The sequence below is a fragment of the Chlorocebus sabaeus genome, chromosome 22 (assembly GCF_047675955.1).
Source record: "Chlorocebus sabaeus isolate Y175 chromosome 22, mChlSab1.0.hap1, whole genome shotgun sequence".
Taxonomy (NCBI): domain Eukaryota; kingdom Metazoa; phylum Chordata; class Mammalia; order Primates; family Cercopithecidae; genus Chlorocebus; species Chlorocebus sabaeus.
This window is the reverse complement of record NC_132925.1, coordinates 49873549-49892997: the sequence shown is the minus strand read 5'-3', so window position 1 is coordinate 49892997 and position 19449 is coordinate 49873549. Positions and strand designations below refer to the sequence as shown.

At 44.6% G+C, this 19449-nt stretch overlaps 1 protein-coding gene across 3 annotated transcripts in view; it reads left to right on the top strand.

Moving 5' to 3' along the window:
• Positions 1-4474: 4474 nt before the first annotated feature.
• The window catches only part of C22H3orf20 (chromosome 22 C3orf20 homolog), an 82838-nt gene continuing 67863 nt past the window's right edge, over positions 4475-19449 (top strand). For 2 of the 3 annotated variants that reach the window (XM_007985331.3, XM_073009827.1), the window contains exons 1-4: positions 4475-4917; positions 5162-5775; positions 6812-6952; positions 12549-12668. In XM_007985331.3, coding sequence (XP_007983522.1) covers positions 5298-5775; positions 6812-6952; positions 12549-12668 — 739 coding nt within the window. In that variant the 5' untranslated portion in view covers positions 4475-4917; positions 5162-5297. Of the gene's footprint in view, positions 5776-6811; positions 6953-12548; positions 12669-19449 lie in introns of all 3 variants that reach the window. The other variant, XM_073009826.1, reaches the window with a different exon arrangement.

Sequence of the window (19449 nt, the reverse complement as noted above, 5' to 3'; positions counted from 1 at the left end):
GAGCCACCATGCCTGGCCTGAACATCCTTTTTGATCATAGGCAGAAGTAAGTGTGCTGTGGGTGCAGCTCATGTCCTTGGCTAACCCCTAGCAGCAGCTGTCCATCTTGCACTCACCCCACCGTACTTCCCTCCATGCTGCCAGCAGCGGAAGGAGCACTCTACAATGCAGATGTCTCCTTTGTTTGCCAACTTCAGTAGTTTCCCATCAGCTACAAGGTCAAGCTCAGGCTCCTCTCACCTCTACACTACCCTGTAGCAGCCTCCAGTTCCTTGCTGTTCCCCAAACTTGTCAGGGCTGTTTGGAGCCTTCAGCCCATACAAGAGCTGTGCCCATCACCTGGAATACAACCTTTGACCACTTCAAATAATGACCTTTTTTCTACTTAACATTTACTGATCACTCAACTCTGTGCTGTGTGTGTGCTGGCCCTTCACACACACCACCTCCCTAATCCTCACAGTCCTTGAAGGTGGGGACTAGTGTCACATGTGGTCATTGGGAACATCACACAGATCAAAGGCTGGGTTCAAGGTCACATCGCCTGAACACACATTCATGTGACGTGAGAACCTTAACTCTAGGCCTTCCAGTGACACTTCCTTCTCTGGGTTTCCATTCTGCCTTGCAGAGAGCACTCTGACTTACTGTAGCCTTCTCTGTGTGTGTCTCCCCTCTCTACTGTGAGCCCTCAAGAGGAGGGCCCATGCCTTCCCCATCCCTGTCCCAGAAGCTGACTGGAAACAGCGGAGACATGCAGCATATTGTTGACTGAAGAAGGTGCTGCGTCCATGGTCATCCCTCATATCTTTTATAAATTTCTTACACATTTTATTTCTTTGTGGGAATTGCATCTTGAAGCTTTGTTTATAGCCATCTGCGTGGGTCCCTTAGGCTATGTGGCTGACTTTAATACCACAGATATTTTTCCGTTTCTGGCATGTAGCAGCGCTGGGCTGAGCATTGTAGAGATTATAAAAGAGAAGACATGGCCCCTGCCCTCCAATTGCAGAGATGATACCATATGGGACACAATTAGCCATTAAAGACAATACATTTCAGTATTTGCATGGAGTATTTGATTATATAGCCGATGCAAATTCTTGGGAATGATATACAAGGCCCTGCAAGATCTGATTCTAGACCACTTTCCAAGTTTCATCTGCTACTCTCCCACAGATCTCCCCACACCCCAGCCGTACCGAGGTACATGCAGTCTTTGGAGCCCACCATGCTTCCAATGTCACCATCGCTTGGTAGGTGCTGTTCCTTCTTCCTAGAATGCCTGTCTTCTTCCTATCTGCCTGGCAACTTCTTACTCATCTTTTAGAACACCGTCTAGTGCCAATTCTTTCCTTTTTTTTTTTTTTTTGTTTTGTTTTCATGGCCTTTGTACATTTTTCTGTAGTGTGACCCTTATCACGTAAGTCGATTTTGTAAGTCAGCCCTGCCTGGTAGCTGCTGAGCTACTTGAGGTCAAGATTCAGGTCTCAGTGATGGAAAAATGAATGACAAAATAGAAACTGGATAAATGGAAAAGGAAGGAGTGATGATCTAACATGGCTGGGGGTCAGTCGGGAATCACTTTCAATGGCCAGAATAGAGAGCTGAATAAAGTGGCTTAAAGGCATTAGAGGTTCATTTGCATGTGGGAAAAGCTTGGAGGTGGATGGTTAAGTGCTGGCATGGGTGCCACAATGTCATCAGGAGCCCAGGTTCTGCCGCGCAACTTGGCCATTTTTAATGCGAGGTTTCCCTCTTCAGGGTAACCTTGTGGCTCAAAACGGTTGCTGGAGCTGCAGTCATCTTATCCATTTCAGGCAAGAAGGACTAGAGAGATCAGCTCGTAAAAAAAAAAAAAAAAAAAATGTTCTTTCCCTGAAGGCAGCCTCCTTCAAACAGATTTCTCAGGGTCCTTTACCCAGGAGCTTCATCTGTATCTCAGGTCAGGATATAGTCACATGGTCACCTCTAGCTGAGTTTTGAAGAGATGTAAATATACGGAATAAACATAGGTTATCTCCACATTTAATTTAAAATGACATTGCTTTTTAAAACAGATTTTAGATCTGAATACACATTTCTCAGAAAAAGATATAAAATGGCCGATAAGCATATGAAAAGATGCTTAGGGAAATACAGATTAGTCATTAGGGAAATAGAAATCAGAACCACAATGAGACATAATTTCACATCTACGAAGATAGCACTGGAGTCAAAAAGATATAATAACAAGTGCTGGCAAAGAGAAATTAAAATCTTTTTTTTTTTTTTTTTTGAGATGGAGTCTCACTGTGTTGCCCAGGCTGGGGTGCAGTGGCCGGATCTCAGCTCACTGCAAGCTCCGCCTCCCAGGTTTACACCATTCTCCTGCCTCAGCCTCCTGAGTAGCTGGGACTACAGGCGCCCACCACCTCGCCGGGCTAGTTTTTTGTATTTTTTAGTAGAGACGGGGTTTCACCGTGTTAACCAGGATGGTCTCAATCTCCTGACCTTGTGATGCGCCCGTCTCGGCCTCCCAAAGTGCTGGGATTACAGGCTTGAGCCACCGCGCCCGGCCCGAGAAATTGAATTCTTATAAAGCCACTGGTGGGACTGTGAAATGATGCAGCAGTCTGGCAGGCCCTCACAAAGTTAAATACTGACTTACCCTATGACCCAGCAATCCCACTTTTAGGTATACATATGCAAGAGAATGAAAACATACACCCACACAAAAGCTTATGTATGCATATTCATGGCACTATTCATAAAAGCCAAAAAATAAAAATAACCAAAATGCCCATTAACAAATGAGTAGATCAACAAATTGTGGTATATCCATATAGTGGACTATTATTCTGCCATTAAAAGGATTGAAGTACTGATACATGCTATATAACATGGATGAATTTCAAAAACATTACAGCAAGTGAAAGAAGACAGTCACAAAAAACCAGAGTCGATGATCGTATTCTTATGAACTGTCCAGAACAGGCAAATCCATAGAGACAGAAACTAGATGAATGGTTGCCTGAGGGTGAGGGGAAATGGAGTGACTGATGATGGGTTTTGTGTGGGGGCAATAAAATGTTCTAAAATTAGATAGTAATGGTTGTACAACTCTGAATATACTAAAAACCATTGTACACACGTTTAAAAGGGTGGATTGTATGTGAATTCTATCTGAATAAAGCTGTTCGAAAATTCAGCTTTTATCTGTAAGATATATCTTCAAAATTAACCTCCAAAAACAAAGGAACTGGTGGCAGGAGGCAGGGGGGACAGATTTCCCAAACCAGTTGATATTTCAAGATTTGTATTAGTTATCTCCTTCTTCTCATTTGAGTCCTGACTTTAAAAAAAGAAAAACTCTGCCCTGCACCGTCAGGGTCAGATCCCTCTGGCTGGTTGCCCAGATGACTGGAATTCTGAGTGGTTTCTTTGTCCTGTGGACTTATAATTTCAAAAACAAAGCCTCTTTTTCCCAGTCTGCAAAGCTGAGGAATGGAGATGTCAGGGGGTCAACAAATAGGCGTAGGAAGCCACTGTATCTGCAAAACAGCAGCATGCTAGAAGGGTTTGCTCTTTGGGGCTCATGTTCCTTGGAGATTTTGTTACTGATAGATGGACAGAGGCAGGTCAGAGACCATGAAAAAGTAATGTGGTGTTTGGAAAAGCCTCCGTGCCAGGAGTCTGCAGATGGTGACTCCTGACCAAGAGCTCTGATTCCTCAGAAAAACAAGAAAGATGATAGCCTTCTCACCACTGGGTTGACACACGAGTTCATGGCCCTGAGCCTACCCTGTAAACACGGAAGGTGGGCACCAGGCAGGCTGTCCTGGAATGGCGAACTTGGGGTGGCTCTGGGGGGCACAGAGTTTGAAAAGGGAAAGGGAGCATTGTCTAGTGGAAAAGAAGACATAGGTGTGTCGGCTGGAGTGGTTGTCAGGATAAAAGGTGGTCGAAGAGATGGTTGGACAGCTGCACTCACTGACAAGTGTGGTCAGAAGCCTTGGGCCAGCAGCCCTTCGTGGTAAGTGGGTTGGTTAGGGTCGTTGGAGTTGGACAACAGGAACAACTCACTAACTCTGCATCAAGGTGCTAAAGATGGCCATCAGCAAAGGGGACAGACCTCCCCACCCCTCCTCCTCTAAGTCTCCCTCGGGTTGACCTTTGCTATGTGCTCTGGATTCTTGAGTCTTTCACAAAGGCTCACACGCTCATAAAGTCCCTTGGGAATTACAAGAAACAAATCATTTTTGCGTAGCATAAGATGTGACTAGTTTTAATTTGATATATTACTAAAGACTGCTGTCAGGTTCATTTTGATCAGAAAAATGAAACTTTCAGTATCTGGTTACAAAACTCTGCCAGTGTATTTACAGGTTTTTCTAGCCTTTTTTTTTTTTTTTTTTCTCTCATTAAATTGTTCTTTATGCTTCCTCTCTTCAACCAGTGGTCTATTTTTCATATAAGTTAAGAAGGTAAAAATAAAACACAATGTAGAAATATGTCAGGGGAAACACTACTGTAGTATTAAAGTGGAAAAATATTTATTATAGTCCATTGATTTTCAGGCACGTATTTTCCAACTTGAACATCTCTGAAATTGTGGTATGTCTTACAGTCAATGGCAGATTACATTCATTTTTTTCTTATAAGATGGTGCATCCTTTGATCATGAATGTCTTGGATTTGATGAAATCTGGCAAATTATATTAGTGATTGAGCTTAGAAAATGCATTGTTCTCATTCTTTCCTGTCTGCCCTCAGATGTACGTGTTGGATAATTCCAAGCCTATCTTGGCATTGCAACCAGGAGCTTCTGCATCCCTCGCTTCCAAAGAGAACCAGTGAAACATCTTTTTGTTCTTGCAGGTTCTTATTGATTGACCACAAGCAGATCTTCCACCCTCGGATCTCTAACTACAAAAGGTGCAATGGGACCTTTCTCTCTTCCCCAGCCTTTCCATTCCTCCAGCCCCCCAGGGTCCTATACCCAGTTTGTGTGACTGTCCTTGAAGCTTTCCTGGAACCATACTTATCACCAGACCCTTCCCAAAGTGACTCATTAACATTGGTCTCTCTGATGGTGTCTCTGGGTAGGTAAGGGAGGGGGACATCCTCTTGCCCTACTATGGGGAGAGTGACTAACTCTTTTCTTGTCCTTTCCGGATAGGAACCACTGGCTCAATGACCTGTAAGGGTCATTTCAGCACATCCATTCTGTCCATCTCCAAGCCTTCACCATAGGGAAGAACTTTTGCTCTCAGTCACCTCTCAGAGAGCTCTCTTTATAGCTGAAGGTCCCTCTCATGAGTTACATCAAGAGTAACCTACAATTATACCAGCAGTACACAGCCATGGCCCCCAAGCTACTGGCCCGCATCTCCAAACTCCTCATGATCTGCCAGAATGCAGGCATTTCTATACCAAAGGGCATCAGAAACATCTTTGAGTTCACTTGGGAAGAGCTCATCAGTGACCCTTCAGTGCCTACCCCGTCCGACATCTTGGGCCTGGAGGTCAGCTTTGGAGCCCCCCTGGTGGTGCTCATGGAACCCACCTTTGTGCAGGTCCCCACACTGAAGAAGCCACTACCTCCACCACCACCAGCACCACCATATCCAGTGCTGCTGGCAACCACTGCCAAGCGCTCCACCCTCTCTCCCACCATGGCCCGTCAGGCGCACGCCCAGCAGGAGACCCTGAACAGGTTTCAGCAGCAGTCCATCCACCTGCTGACGGAGCTCCTCAAACTGAAGATGAAGGCCATGGTGGAGTCTATGTCGGGTAAGGCCCAGATGTTTGTGTATGTGCCCACCATACCCACTACAGACAGGCACCTCAGAGGCACATGCTGGGAACAGGTGGCAACCGTGGGTATGCTGTAGGAATTGGATGCCTTCCCTCTGCAGCTCCTGGAATCATCCTCTCACTCCTCCCTGTTCTCCCATTTTTCTTGCCATTGCCCCACCTTTGCAGAGTCCAGATTTGAAGGTTAGCAATAGGAATGGTGTGAGGTCAGAGGCACTGAGGAGTAGTATTTGTGAGAATGATGCTGAGGTGGGGAGACAGCACCCATGTCCGGGTGGCATGTGAAGTTTTCAAATCAGGAGGGCCGATTGGGAAGTAGCCAGACAGAGCCCAGTAGAGCCAGAATGAGGGGGAGTCATAAGAATCAGGGTCCCAGGCCAGGCGTGGTGGCTCACCCCTGTAATCTCAGCACTTTGGGAACCCGAGGCAGGAGGATCACAAGGTCAGGAGTTCGAGACCAGCCCAGCCAATATGGTGAAACCCTGACTCTACTAAAAATACAAAAATTAGGCGTGGTGGTGCACACCTGTAATCCCAGCTACTCGGGAGGCCGAGGCAGGAGAATTGCTTAAACCCAGGAGGCCGAGGTTGCAGTGAGCCGGGATCATGCCACTGCACTCCAGCCTGGGCAATACAGTGAGACTCCATTTCAAAAAAAAAAAAAAAGAACAAGGGTCCTTCCAAAGTGAGGGTGCCATCCCAGGATCAAGGCCAGGACCTAGGGTAGCACCAGTGATCAAGACTTCTGGATGCTGCGTCATTTCAGAAACCAATAGCATCAGTACCCAGGCCTATGGGTAGGAAGAGAGATAGGCAGAGGGAGGAGAGCAAAGCAACACCTGAAAGGTCCTGAGAGCTTGAGAGCCTTTTGCAGTAGCCCCCTCACCCCTGCATACCCTAGGAATAGTGCTCTACTCTACCCTTCTTTCCTGGGCCATTTACAGAGGTCCTTTACTGGAAGCATTAGCCCCATGCTAGGAGGGACATGTGTTGCTTTCTTTCATTGCTTTAGTGGGTGCCAACCCCTTGGACATCACCAGGCGCTTTGTGGAGGCCAGCCAGCTCCTCCACCTCAATGCCAAGGAGATGGCCTTCAACTGCCTGATCGGCACAGCTGGGAGAAGTGGCTACAGCAGCGGACAGTTGTGGAAAGGTAGGTACTTGAGCTTCAGCCCTTAGGTGGGAAGTGCAAACAATATCAGCAGGAATGCAATGGAAAGGCAAAACCCCCAGTTTGAAGGTTTGACATTTCTAAGAATTGAGGTGGATGTGGAGCAACAGGTTTCAAATGCTACAGGTGAGTGGATGAATTGGTGCAATTCCCGTGGAGAGTGGTTTGGTGGTATCTGCTGAGTGGGCGATGGCTACACCTCACAACCCAGCAGCTCCTCTTAGAGGTTGTTCCCTAGAGCTGTGCTCTCAAGCTATGTGCAGTGAAAGACTCATGTTTAAAATGTCCAATCTGTTGTGGACCGACCCTTTTAAACACACGATAAATGTCACAGCAGTGTCAAGTTGCTGTACAGGCCTCTCAGTGCTCACCTTCAGTTTTTGTGCTCGCCTGGTCATGGCCTGTATGGGTCAGTGGCAGTCCACAGGCTGCACTTGAGTCATACAGCCTGAGGGAAGCTCACACACATATTCAAGAAGTCATACAAGAATGTTTGTTGCAGGCAGGCATGGTGGCTTATGCCTGTAATCCCAGCACTTTGGGAGGCCAAGGCAGTAGGATCCCTTGACTCCAGGAGTTCAAGACCAGCTTGGGCAACATAGTGAGACTCTGTCTTTAAATTAAAAATAAAAAAAGAAATGTTTATTGCAGAATTCTTTGGAATGGCAAAAATTAATCCGAATGTTTATGAACAAGAGAAAAAGATATAAATTAAGGTCCATTTAGACAGTGGTACATAATGAATCATGAAAATGAGTGAGGCACTAAAGCATAGATATTCACAGAGAGAAATCTCCAATGATAGTATTAAGGAAAAAAAGAGGAAGCTATGGGAAGATATTATTTTTCAAAGTTTAAAAGCATGTAAAGTAGTAATGTATCGCAGGTATATTACACAAAGCACAAGTATAAAAACATGAAGGGGGAAATTTGAGGAAGTGATCTCTGGGGAGAGAGAAGGGGAATAGGATCTGGAAGACAGCAAGCAATTGAGTCTGTAATGTTCTTTTTGTTGCTTTTTTCTCACCCAGTGAACTCTGTCTCTCTGCCTCTCTCTTTCTCTGTGTGTGTGTGTATGTGTGCGTGTGTGTGTGTTGAGAACACAAAATCTACTTCCCAAGCAAATTTTGAGTGTGCAATACAGTGATATTAACTGCAGTCACCATGCTGTATATTAGTTCTCCAGAACTCGTTCCTCTTATAAGTGAAAGTTGGTACCCTTTGACTAATATCTTCCCACTCCCTGGCTGCCACCCTCCAGTCCTGTGAACCACCATTCACTCTCTGCTTCTATGAGTTTGAGTTTGACTTTATTAGATTCTTCATATACGTGAGATCATACAGGATTTGTCTTTTTTTTTTTTTTTCTGGCTTTTCTTTTTTTCATTCAGCATATAATCTAGGTTCACTCATGTTGTAGCAAATGGCAGGATTAACTTTTTTTTTTTTTTTGAGACGGAGTCTTGCTCTGTCGCCAGGCTGGAGTGCAGTGGCACGATCTTGGCTCACTGCAACCTCTACCTCCCAGGTTCAAGCGATTCTCCCGCCTCAGCCTCCTGAGTAGCTGGGACTACAGGCATGCGCCACCACACCCGGCTAATTTTTGTATTTTTAGTAGAGACAGGGTTTCACCATGTTGGCCAGGATGGTCTCGATCTCTTGACCTCATGATCTGTCTGCCTTGGCCTCCCAAAGTGCTGGGATTACAAGCATGAGCCACCGTGCCCAGCCCAGGATTTCCTTTTTTAATAGCTGAATCCTATTCGTGTGTGTGTGTGTGTGTGTGTGTGTGTGTGTGTGTGTGACATTTTCTTTATCCATTTATCCTTTGATGGACACTTAGGTTGTTTCCATATCTTGGCTATTGTGAATAATACTGTAATGAGTATAGGAGTGCAGATATCTCTTTGAAATACTGATTTCTTTTATTTGGATAAATACCCAGAAGTGAATTGCTGGATCATATGGTAGTTCCATTTTTAAATTTCGGAGGAACTCCATACTGTTTTCCATGACAGCAGCACCAATCTCCATTCCCACCAGCTGCGTACAACGGTTTCCTTTTCTCCACACTCTTGCCAGCACTTGTTAGTTTTTGTCATTTTGGTAATAGCCATTCTAAAAGATGTAACGTGGTATCTCATTGTGGTCTTGATTTGCATTTTTCTGATGATTACTGACATTGAGCATTTTTTTCATATAACTATTGGCCATTTGTGTCTCTTCTTTTGAGAAATGTCTATTTGGGTCCTTAATGCATTTTTAAATGAAGTTATTTGGTTTTTGCTCTGCAATGTTTTATGTCTTAAGCTTGGTGAATAGACAGGTGTTCATTTTGAATGCCTAAAAGTACTCACTGATGTGAGGTTTTATAGGAAGCATAAAAAAATTCTATCTCCCAACAATTTGCCCTTACCTGTAGAGTCAGTCCCCATTTAGCCTCTCTCCCTGTCCACTGAGTCAGTGTCTTTGTCATGCTCCCTTGATGGTCAGAGATTAAACATCTGGTAATACACACATACAGTGCAAATAAATTAAATAGAAAAATTGCAGATCTTGGGGAAAAAAAGGTAAGATTTCATGAAGTCAATGAAAGTGATGCTGGAGAGCTGCAGAATGCCCCTCCAATGCCCCTGATGCCTGATAGGGCGAAGCAGCACTAGCCACCTGCCACAGAAGGGAAAACTGAATACAGGACCATGACTCCATGGAGAAAAAATAAAAAGCAGTAAAGCTCTTCAATAATTTTGCAAAAGGAAAAGATGAAGGGTCTTATGTTTTATTGCCATGATACAATCATTCAGGAAGAAAGAAACCCTACTGCCTCAAAACACCCAGCAGTCATTTTTACTTGCTTTGTAAGACTTAATGTGTTCTTAGAGTACCAACTAATTTTTTAAAATACAAGATAAAATGTTATTTTGATAAATTTTGGCTTCCTTTTCTAATACAAAGTTGTGATAAAACACTCTTCCCCCCCAGTGTTTACCATGAAATGAAGATCTCGGTTTTAGGGGAAGTTACACTGTGCCTGTTTTGTTTAGGATCAGCTAGACTCTGAGACCACAGGTCCTCTAGTTGTGCTGTAATTATTTGTGCAGGTGGTGATCACCAGACAGAGCTCTGCACTTTGCTTTCTGTTTTGGGGCTTAGAGATCTCCCTCATTTGGGGGCACAGCTGCTAAGTAGTCTGTTGCATGTGCATGAGAGCCCCATGACAGATGTCAAGGTAGCTCCAGCCCAACCCTTGGGCCTCATACCTGCCTGAGCCACTCCTAACTAAATATCATGTCTCCTCGCCTTTAAAAGGAAAATGGTCCTCACCACTAACCTCCTTCTCATAAAGTGTTTCAGCATTCTTTCAGGATGAGGGAGGCGCGGTGGCTTCTGGCATCCCATGTGGGTTGTGATTCATCTAATGGAGAAGAATGGGAAGTGAGTTAAGCTGAGCTGGGGGGTAGGGGGCCTTTTGGGTGATCTCTGCATCTTGCTGCCCTGCTGCAGCAGCCGATTGCTGAGAGTGCCCCTCTCCATCACACTCCCTAGCAAGCCTCCCTGTCTTGTTGGCACTCGCTGATGCAGATGCTCCTCTCTTTAAATAAGCCTAGAGTTTAAAGACAAAAATCTAAGTAGCAAAACAAAAACAGAGTGATCCATTTCTTTTGGAAAAACACTCATTCATCCTAAAAGGACTTTACTTAGATAGTGCTCCTGGGGCATAAAAAAGAAGACTCAAACTCTGGTGATTTTTTTTGCATGAATTATGTTTTTTTGGGACCATCCTCTTATGTGAGGTAGACAAAAGCTGGTTAAAAGTTAAAAGAGTTAACTTCTTTTAAAGTTGTTACCAGGCCAAGTGTGGTGGCTCACGACTGTAATCCCAGCATTTTGGGAGGCTGAGGCAGGAGGATTGCGTGAGGCCAGGAGTTCAAGACCAGCCAGGCCAACATGGTGAAACCCTGTCTCTACTAAAAATATATTCAAAAATTAGCCAGCCATGGTGGAACACATCTGTAGTCCCAGCTACTCGGGAGGCTGAGGCAGGAGAATCGCTTGAACCTGGGAAGCAGAGGTTGCAGTGAGCTGAGATTGTGCCACTGCACTCCAGCCTGGGTGACAGAGTGAGACTGTCAAAAAAAAAAAAAAAAAAAGCTGTATCTGTGTGTCTGGAATATCTCCTGTGCTAAGTAGTCTTCCCTCCTGTCCTGATACCTACTAGCCCTGGCTTGTCACTGAAGAAAATCAGACTGCTCCTTTATTTTTAGTTGACGACAATATTATTAATAAAAATGCAAAAAAGAGGAAACAATCCTGCCATCTTTGTATAAGAGCTACTTTTCACCTTGGAAGTTTCCTCTATGGTTCCTGTGCTCATATATGTATATATATTTTTAGGGTATTGCAGTTTTTCTGTTTCTTAGTTTCTTTTACTTAACAGAGTACAACTGTTTTCCAACATGGCTGTATACTTTAAATAATTGTCAGTTTGAGTGGGCATAGACTCCTTGTAATGTTCGTGTTCCACATTTACCTAAATGTTTAGGTTTCCAGGCTTTTTGTTATTTGTATAATGTGCATTATAATAAGCAACTTTATGCACGTGGCTTCTTATTTCTGTTGTATTTGGTTAACTTCCCAGGGGAGGGATTATTGGAGCAGAGGTCTCAGTATATATATAGCTCTTCTTCTGAAATCACACTTAATTTGGATTCTCTCTACACCAACAGGGTTAATGGGTTTTATTCCTTCTTTACTATTACTGGCCATTGTTAGTTCTTTTCATTTCTACCAAGTTAGAAGGTCCTGAAAGTTGTTTTAATTTCAGCTTCTGGATCACTCGCAGAGGTGATTACTTTTGTGTTTTATCATCCGTTGTGGAATCTCTATAGTCTTTGTCCGCTTAGGAGGTCCAGTTTGCCATTTTCTTTTTGAATTTGAGTGAGCTGTGATGAGTGAATCACCTAACATTTTCTAACAATGGTTTCATGCCTAACCAGTGAAATGATTATATTTGGGGGAAGAATAAACAAATGATTTAGTGAGGTTTGTGTAAGAATGAGCAAGATTTTCCACTAGCCATAAGGGTGCTACATTTTAATTCTTAAGTGGTCAGATATCAAATGATTCTACACAAGATGGTGTGATTCTGCAAGAGACTGATATATTATTGAAGAAGCATCTGATTTCTGTGGCTTAGATAAGGGGGAATAGATGATTCTTAATTTCCTTCTTACTGGCCCAAGGCTTATCCTCTCAACCTGGTGTAGCACCAATATCTGCCTTTGCCCTTGGAGTAATATCACCTTTTGTGCTTGCTTGCTGTTCCTTGTTCCGGTCCGCATCTTGAGGGTTGGGGAGGAGAGGCACTGCAGAGGGGAACTATAAAGATTTCCCCTAATTGCTCTGCTTGTGCATTGCAAAATCTCCTTCTTCCAAGATCTAGGTGTTTTGTAACAATGCGTCACTTTACAGCATCTGACCCACCATACTACTAGAATAAGAAATCCATGTTACATTTTTGGCTAATAAAATTAAAAGTCAAGAGTTTAAAGAAGAATCTCTCTCTCTCCCACTCCAGAGTCCCTCGCAAACATATCTGCCATTGGGGTGAACTCGCCTTACCAGCTGATCTACCACTCTTCCACAGCCTGTCTGAGCTTTTCCCTCTCTACTGGAAAAGAAGTCAAGAAGAAAATAGGTAACAATGGTTGCTAGCAAGACCTCATAGCCTACCATTCATTGGTGGTGGCAGTGGGGTGGGGAATAGGTTTCTCTCTACCCTGTGTAGGTTGGTGGGATGGTTTGATTTGGTCTTCTGATTGGAAGGATACATAGTGGCTCCACCTGGAGATCTGGCAGCTGTCCACACAGATTTGCTCATGGAAAGGTTGTCACAGCCAGCCCTATCACTGCATAGCACGGGCTCATCATTTCAGTTTGCTCGTGCCTTGCTTTCCCAGTGATGTGGTGTCCCTCCCCTGGGACAACATCCCACCAAACCCATCTCTTCCACCCCCTACAGTATCCCAAACTCACGCCTCTGCTCAGACAGCTCTGTCCAGTCACGCAGCAAGTGGGGGGACTAGTATCTGAAGAGAGGCATTTGGATATCAAACCTGGTAGACCTCAGTTGCACATCCCAAACTGGGCAAGTTTGTGTGGGCAGGAAACAAAGACATAGAAGATACTCCTATTCTACTGAGGAAGACACACATAGGAGAAGCTTCAGGAAGAGAACAGGTGGCAGATGAAGACAAGCAGTCTAACAACACCTGCTCAAGAAGAAGCTCAGAGGAGAGACAGGCTGGGGCTGCAGAGAGCAGGGAAAAGCCTGGCAGAACTCCCAGGTCCACCCTGCTAGCCATGACAGATGGGTTGTGGGGACAGGGTAGGTAGGAGAGGACCATGTTCCTGAAGGTGGTGAGGGGGTGGGTGGTAGGCAGGAAGGCTCAAGCTGTCCAGTTGATTCCCACTGACACTGGAGGTAAGGCTGGAAGCCAAGGAGCTTGGATTTCCTCTATGCCCCCACCCCTGGCTGGCTGTGTGACCCACCTTCCTCAGCCCTCACCTCCATGTCGGTAAAAGGGAGATGGTCATCATGGGCATGCCTTGTATTTCATCACTCACCATATCAAGCTGATCCTATACTCTTTCCATTAATGAACAAACGGTTACTGAACACTTGCTAACTGTCAGTCTCTGTACCAAATGCTGGGGATACAGATGTGGACTTGTAAGACAGAAAATGCCTTGCTTAAAGGAGCTGACCTCCTCAGCTTCCAGGCAAGGAGTAGCTTCGGCGGCTGCCACACCTTCCTGACTGCTTTACCTGTGTTGATATGTGCTTCATCTCATTGTGGTACAATAACCCACAGCACCATTGCCAGCACCCCACTGCATGTGCGCCTGGCTTGGTACTCCATTACCATGTGCCCTCCTGAGCTGGCCCTAGATCTGGCCCTGTGATCCCACAGTCGGTTTGAGGGAAAAGGAAGTACCCTCAAGACACCTGGTGATTTAATGACTTTTTCTGCTTAATGAACCTGAGGGTGATGTCTTGAGCAAGGTTATTTCAAAGCAAAAGTTAAATACAGAAGTCCTCCTTATCCAGGGTTTCCCCTTTCTGTGGTTTCAGTTACCCATGGTCAACCACAGTCCAAAAATATTAAGATATTTTGAGGCAGAGAGAGAGAGGGACCACATTCACATAACTCTTTTTAATTTTAAATTTTTGTGGGTATAGTTGGTATATATATTTATGGGTTATGTGAGATATTTTGATACAGGCATGCAGTAATCACATCAAGCTAAATGGGGTGTCCATCACCTTATGCATTTATCCTTGGTGTTACAAACAATTCAATTGTGCTCTTTTAGTTATTTAAAAATATATAATTAAATTATGTTTGACTATAATCATCTGAATGCTATCAACTACTAGGTCTTACTCATTCTTACTATTTTTTTGTATCCATTAGCCCTTCCCACTCCACACTACCCTTCCCAGCCTCTGGTAACTATCTGCTCTCTATCTCCATGGGTTTAATTGTTTTAATTTTTAGCTCTGATAAAGTAGAACATACGAAGTTTGCCTTTCTGTGCCTGGCTTATTTCACTTAACATAATGATCTCCAGTTTCATTCATGTTGTTGCAAATGACAGGATCTCATTCTCTTTTTATGGCTGACTAGTACTCCATTATAGGTAGGTACCACACTTCTTCATCCATTTATCTGTTGTTGATTGATACTTACGTTGCTTCCAAATCTTGGCTATTATGAAAGGTGCTGCCCTAAACATGGGAGTGCAGATATCTCTTTATTATACTGATTTCTGTCCTTTCAGGTATATACTTAGGAGTGGAATTGCTGGATGGTATAGTAGCTCTATCTTTATTTTTTTGAGGAACCCCCAAACTGTGGTTGTGCTAATTGACATTCCCACCAACAGTTATGAGGGTTTCTTTTTCTCCACATCTTCACCAGCGTTTGTTGTTGCCTGTCTTTTGGACAAAAGCCGTTTTAACTGGGTGAGGTGATATCACCTTGTAGTTTTAATTTGCATTTCTCTATCAGTGATGTTGGGCACCTTTTCATACACTTATTTGCCATTTAAATGTCTTTTTTTGAGAAGAATGAGTTTGAAAGCTCAATCAGATTATTCGATTTTTTTTTTCCTGTTGAGTTGTTTGAGCTCCTTATATATTCTGGTAATTAATCCTTTATCGAATGGGTAGTTTGCAAATATTTTCTCCCAGTCTGTGGTTTGTCTCTTCACTGTCACAGCCAGCCCTATCACTGCATAGCACGGGCTTATCATTTCAGTTTGCTCGTGCCCTGCTTTCCCAGTGATGTGATGTCCCTCCCCTGGGACAACATCCCACCAAACCCATCTCTTCCACCCCCTACAGTATCCCAAACTCACGCCTCTGCTCAGACAGCTCTGTCCAGTCACTACAGGCGCATACCACCACACCCAGCTAATTTTTGTATTTTTAGTAGAGATGGGGGTTTCACTATGTTGGCCAGGCTGATCTCGAACTCCTGGACCTCAAGTGATCTGCCTGCCTCGGCCTCCCAAAGTGCTGGGATTATAGGCGTGAGCCACCACGCTGACCTGTAGCTATTATTTTTTATGGATTTGTCTTTTAGTCTTTCTACTTGAGATAGTAGTAGCTTACACACCTTAGTAACAGTGTTGTAATATTCTGGTTTTCTCTGTACTATTACCAGTGAGTTTTATACTAACACCTTTTCTTTCTGATTGAAGTACTAGCTTTAGGATTTCACGTAGAAGAGGTCTGGTGTTGATGAAATTCCTCAGCTTTTGTTTGTCTAGGAAAGTCTTTATTTCTTCATGTTTGAAAGATATTTTCACAAGATATACTATTCTAGGGTAAAAGGTTTTTTCCTTCAACCCTTTAAATATGTCATGCCACTCTCTCCTGGCCTGTAACATTTCCACTGAAAAGTCTGCTGCCAGACAAATGGAGCTCCATTGTATGTTGTTTCTTTTCTCTTGCTGCTTTTAGTATCCTTTCTTAGGATCCTTGACCTTTGGGAGTTTGGTTATTAAATGCCTTAAAGTAGTCTTCTTTGTGTTAAATCTGCTTAGTGCTCTATGACCTCCTTGTACTTGAATTTGGGTATCTTTCTCTAGGTTTGGGAAGTTCTCTGTTGTTATTTCTTTGAATAAACTTTCTACCCCTGTCTCTTTCTCTACCTCATCTTTAAGGCCAATAACTCTTAAATTTGCCCTTTTTTTTTTTTTTTTTTTTGAGACGGAGTCTTGCTCTGTATCCCGGGCTGGACTGCAGTGGCCGGATCTCAGCTCACTGCAAGCTCCGCCTCCCGGGTTTACGCCATTCTCCTGCCTCAGCCTCCCGAGTAGCTGGGACTACAGGCGCCCGCCACCTCGCCCGGCTAGTTTTTTGTATTTTTGGTAGAGACGGGGTTTCACCGTGTTAGCCAGGATGGTCTCGATCTCCTGACCTCGTGATCCGCCCGTCTCGGCCTCCCAAAGTGCTGGGATTACAGGCTTGAGCCACCGCGCCCGGCCAAATTTGCCCTTTTGAGGTTATTTTCTAGATCTTGCAGCCATGTTTCATTCTTTATTCTTTTTTCTTTTGTCTCCTCTGACTGTGTATTTTCAAACAGGCTGTCTTCAAGCTCACTGATTCCTTCTTCTGCTTGATAAATTCTGCTGATAAAAGATTCTGACTCATTTCTCAGAATGTCAATTGTATTTTTGAATCCAGAATTTCTGCTTGATTCTTTAAAATTATTTCAATCTCTTTTTAAAAATTATTTATTTATTTATTTATTTATTTTTGAGATGGAGTCTTGCTCTGTCGCCCAGGCTGGAGTGCAGTAGCACGATCTCGGCTCACTGCAAGCTCCGCCTCCCAGGTTCACGCCATTCTCCTGCCTCAGCCTCCCGAGTAGCTGGGACTACAGGCGCCTGCCACCATGCCCGGCTAATTTTTTTGTATATATTTTAGTACAGAGTTTCACCATGTTAGCTAGGATGGTTTCGATCTCCTGACCTTGTGATCCGCCGGCCTCGGCCTCCCAAAGTGCTGGGATTACAGGCATAAGCCATCGCGCCTAGTCTATTATTATTATTTTTTATTATACTTTAAGTTCTAGGGTATATGTGCACAATGTGCAGGTTTGATACATAGGTGTACATGTGCCATGTTGGTTTGCTGCCCATCAACTCATCATTTACATTAGGTATTTCTCTGAACGCTATCCTTCCCCCAGCCTCCAACCCCCGCAACAAGCCCTAGTGTGTGATGTTCCCTGCCCTGTGGCCAAGTGATCTTATTGTTCAATTCCCACCTGTGAGTGCGGTGTTTGGTTTTCTGTCCTTGTGATAGTTTGCTGAGAATGATGGTTTCCAGCTTCATCCATGTCCCTGCAAAGGGCATGAACTCATCCTTTTTTATGGCTGCATAGTATTCCATGATATATATGTGCCACATTTTCTTAATCCAGTCTATCACTGATGGACATTTGGGTTGGTTCCAAGTCTTCATTATTGTGAATTGTGCCACAATAAACATATGTGTGCATGTGTCTTTATAGTAGCATGATTTATAATCCTTTGGGTATATACCCAGTAATGGGATGGCTGGGTCAAATGGTAATTCTAGTTCTAGATCCTTGAGGAATCGCCACACTGTCTTCGGTCTCTTCGTTAAATGATAGAATTCTGAATTCTTTCTCTGTGTTATCTTGAATTTCTTTGAGTTTCCTCAAAGCAGCTACTTTAAGTTCTCTGTCTGAAAGGTAACATATCTGTTTCTCCAGGATTGGTCACTGGTGCCTTATTTAGTTCATTTTGTGAAATCATATCTTCCTGGATGGCCTTGATGCCTGTGGATGTTCATCAGTGTTGGCATTGAAGAGTTAGGTATTTATTGTAGTCTTCACAGTCTGGGGTTGTTTGTACTTTTCCTTCTTGGGAAGGCTTTCCAGGTATTTGAAAGGGCTTGGGTGTTGTGACCTAAGCCATATCTGCATTAGGGGGCAACCCAAGCCCAGTAACATTGTGGTTCTTTCTGACTCAGAGAGGTACTGCCTTGGTGATCTTAGATAAGATCCAGGAGAATTCTCTAGATTATCGCAGAGACACTTGTTCTCTTCCCTGCTTTCCCCCAAACAAATGGAGTCTCTCTCTGTGCTGAGCCACCTGGAGCTGGGGATGGGGTGACACAAGTACCCCTGTGGCCACCGCCACTGGGACTGCACTGGATGAAACCTAAAGCTAGCACAGCACTGGGTCTTGCCCAAGACCTGCTGTAACTACTGCCAGACTACTGCCTATATTTGCTGAAGGCCCCTAGGGATCTACAATCAGCAGGTGGTGAAGCCAGCCAGGTTTCTATTCTTCCCTTTAGGGCAGAAAGTTCCCACAGGCCCCAGGCAGGTCCAGAGATGTTGTCTGGGAGCCAGGACTAGAGTAAAACACCTTCAAAATCTACCTGATGTTCTATTGTACTGTGGCTGAGCTGGCACTCAAACCATGAGACACAGTCCTTCCCACTCTTCCCTCCCTCTTCCACAGGCAGAGGAGTCTCACGCCTTGGCCACCACCACCAGGTCCATGGGGAGTACTGCCAGGCTACTGCAACTGTTCACTTAAGGTCCAAGGACTCTTCAGTTAGGCCTGGGACTCACTCTTCAGGGCAGTGGGCTCCCCTGTGCCCCAGGACAGGTATAGAAATGCCATCCAAGAGCCAAGGCATGGAATCAGAGCCCCTTAGTGCTCTGCCTCCTCATTGCTGAGCTAGTACATAAGGTACAAGACAAAGTCCTCTTTACGTTTCCCTCTGCTTTTCTCAAGCAGAAGGAGTCCCTCACTGTGACCACCACATCTGAGAATGTGCTGAGTCTCTCCTGAAGCCAGCATGTCTCAGAGTGTCACCCAAGGTCCACAGCCTACTACCTGGGTATCACTGCTGGTTATTCAGTCAGCAGGTGATGGGGTCCTGCCAGGACTGGGTCCTTCCCTTCAAGGAAGTAGGTTCCCTTCTGGCCCAGGATGTATCTAGAAATGTAATCTGGGAGCTAGGGCCTGGAATGGGGGCCTCATGACACTGACTGGTACCCTATCCTACTGTGGCTAAACTGGTATCCAAGAGGTTAAACGAAGTCCTTTTTACTCTTCCCTCTTCTCTCCTCAAGTGGAAGAAAGGGGTCTTTTTTGGAGCCATGAACTGTGCCACTTGGGCTTGGGGGAGGGGTGTTACAAGCACTCCCTTAGCTGCCCCAGCTGGTGCCTTAGTAAGTTGCGTACCCTCTAAATCCACTGGCTCTGAGCCCAGCTCAGCACTAAGGCTTGCCTGGGAGTTGTAGTCCTTGCGGCCTAGGTTGCCTTTCAAGTTTATTTAGAACTCCAGAGCCCACAGTGGACAGGCGTGCCAAAAGGCAGGATGCAGCCACTGTGATGGGTGATTTCCCTTTGGCTAGGGC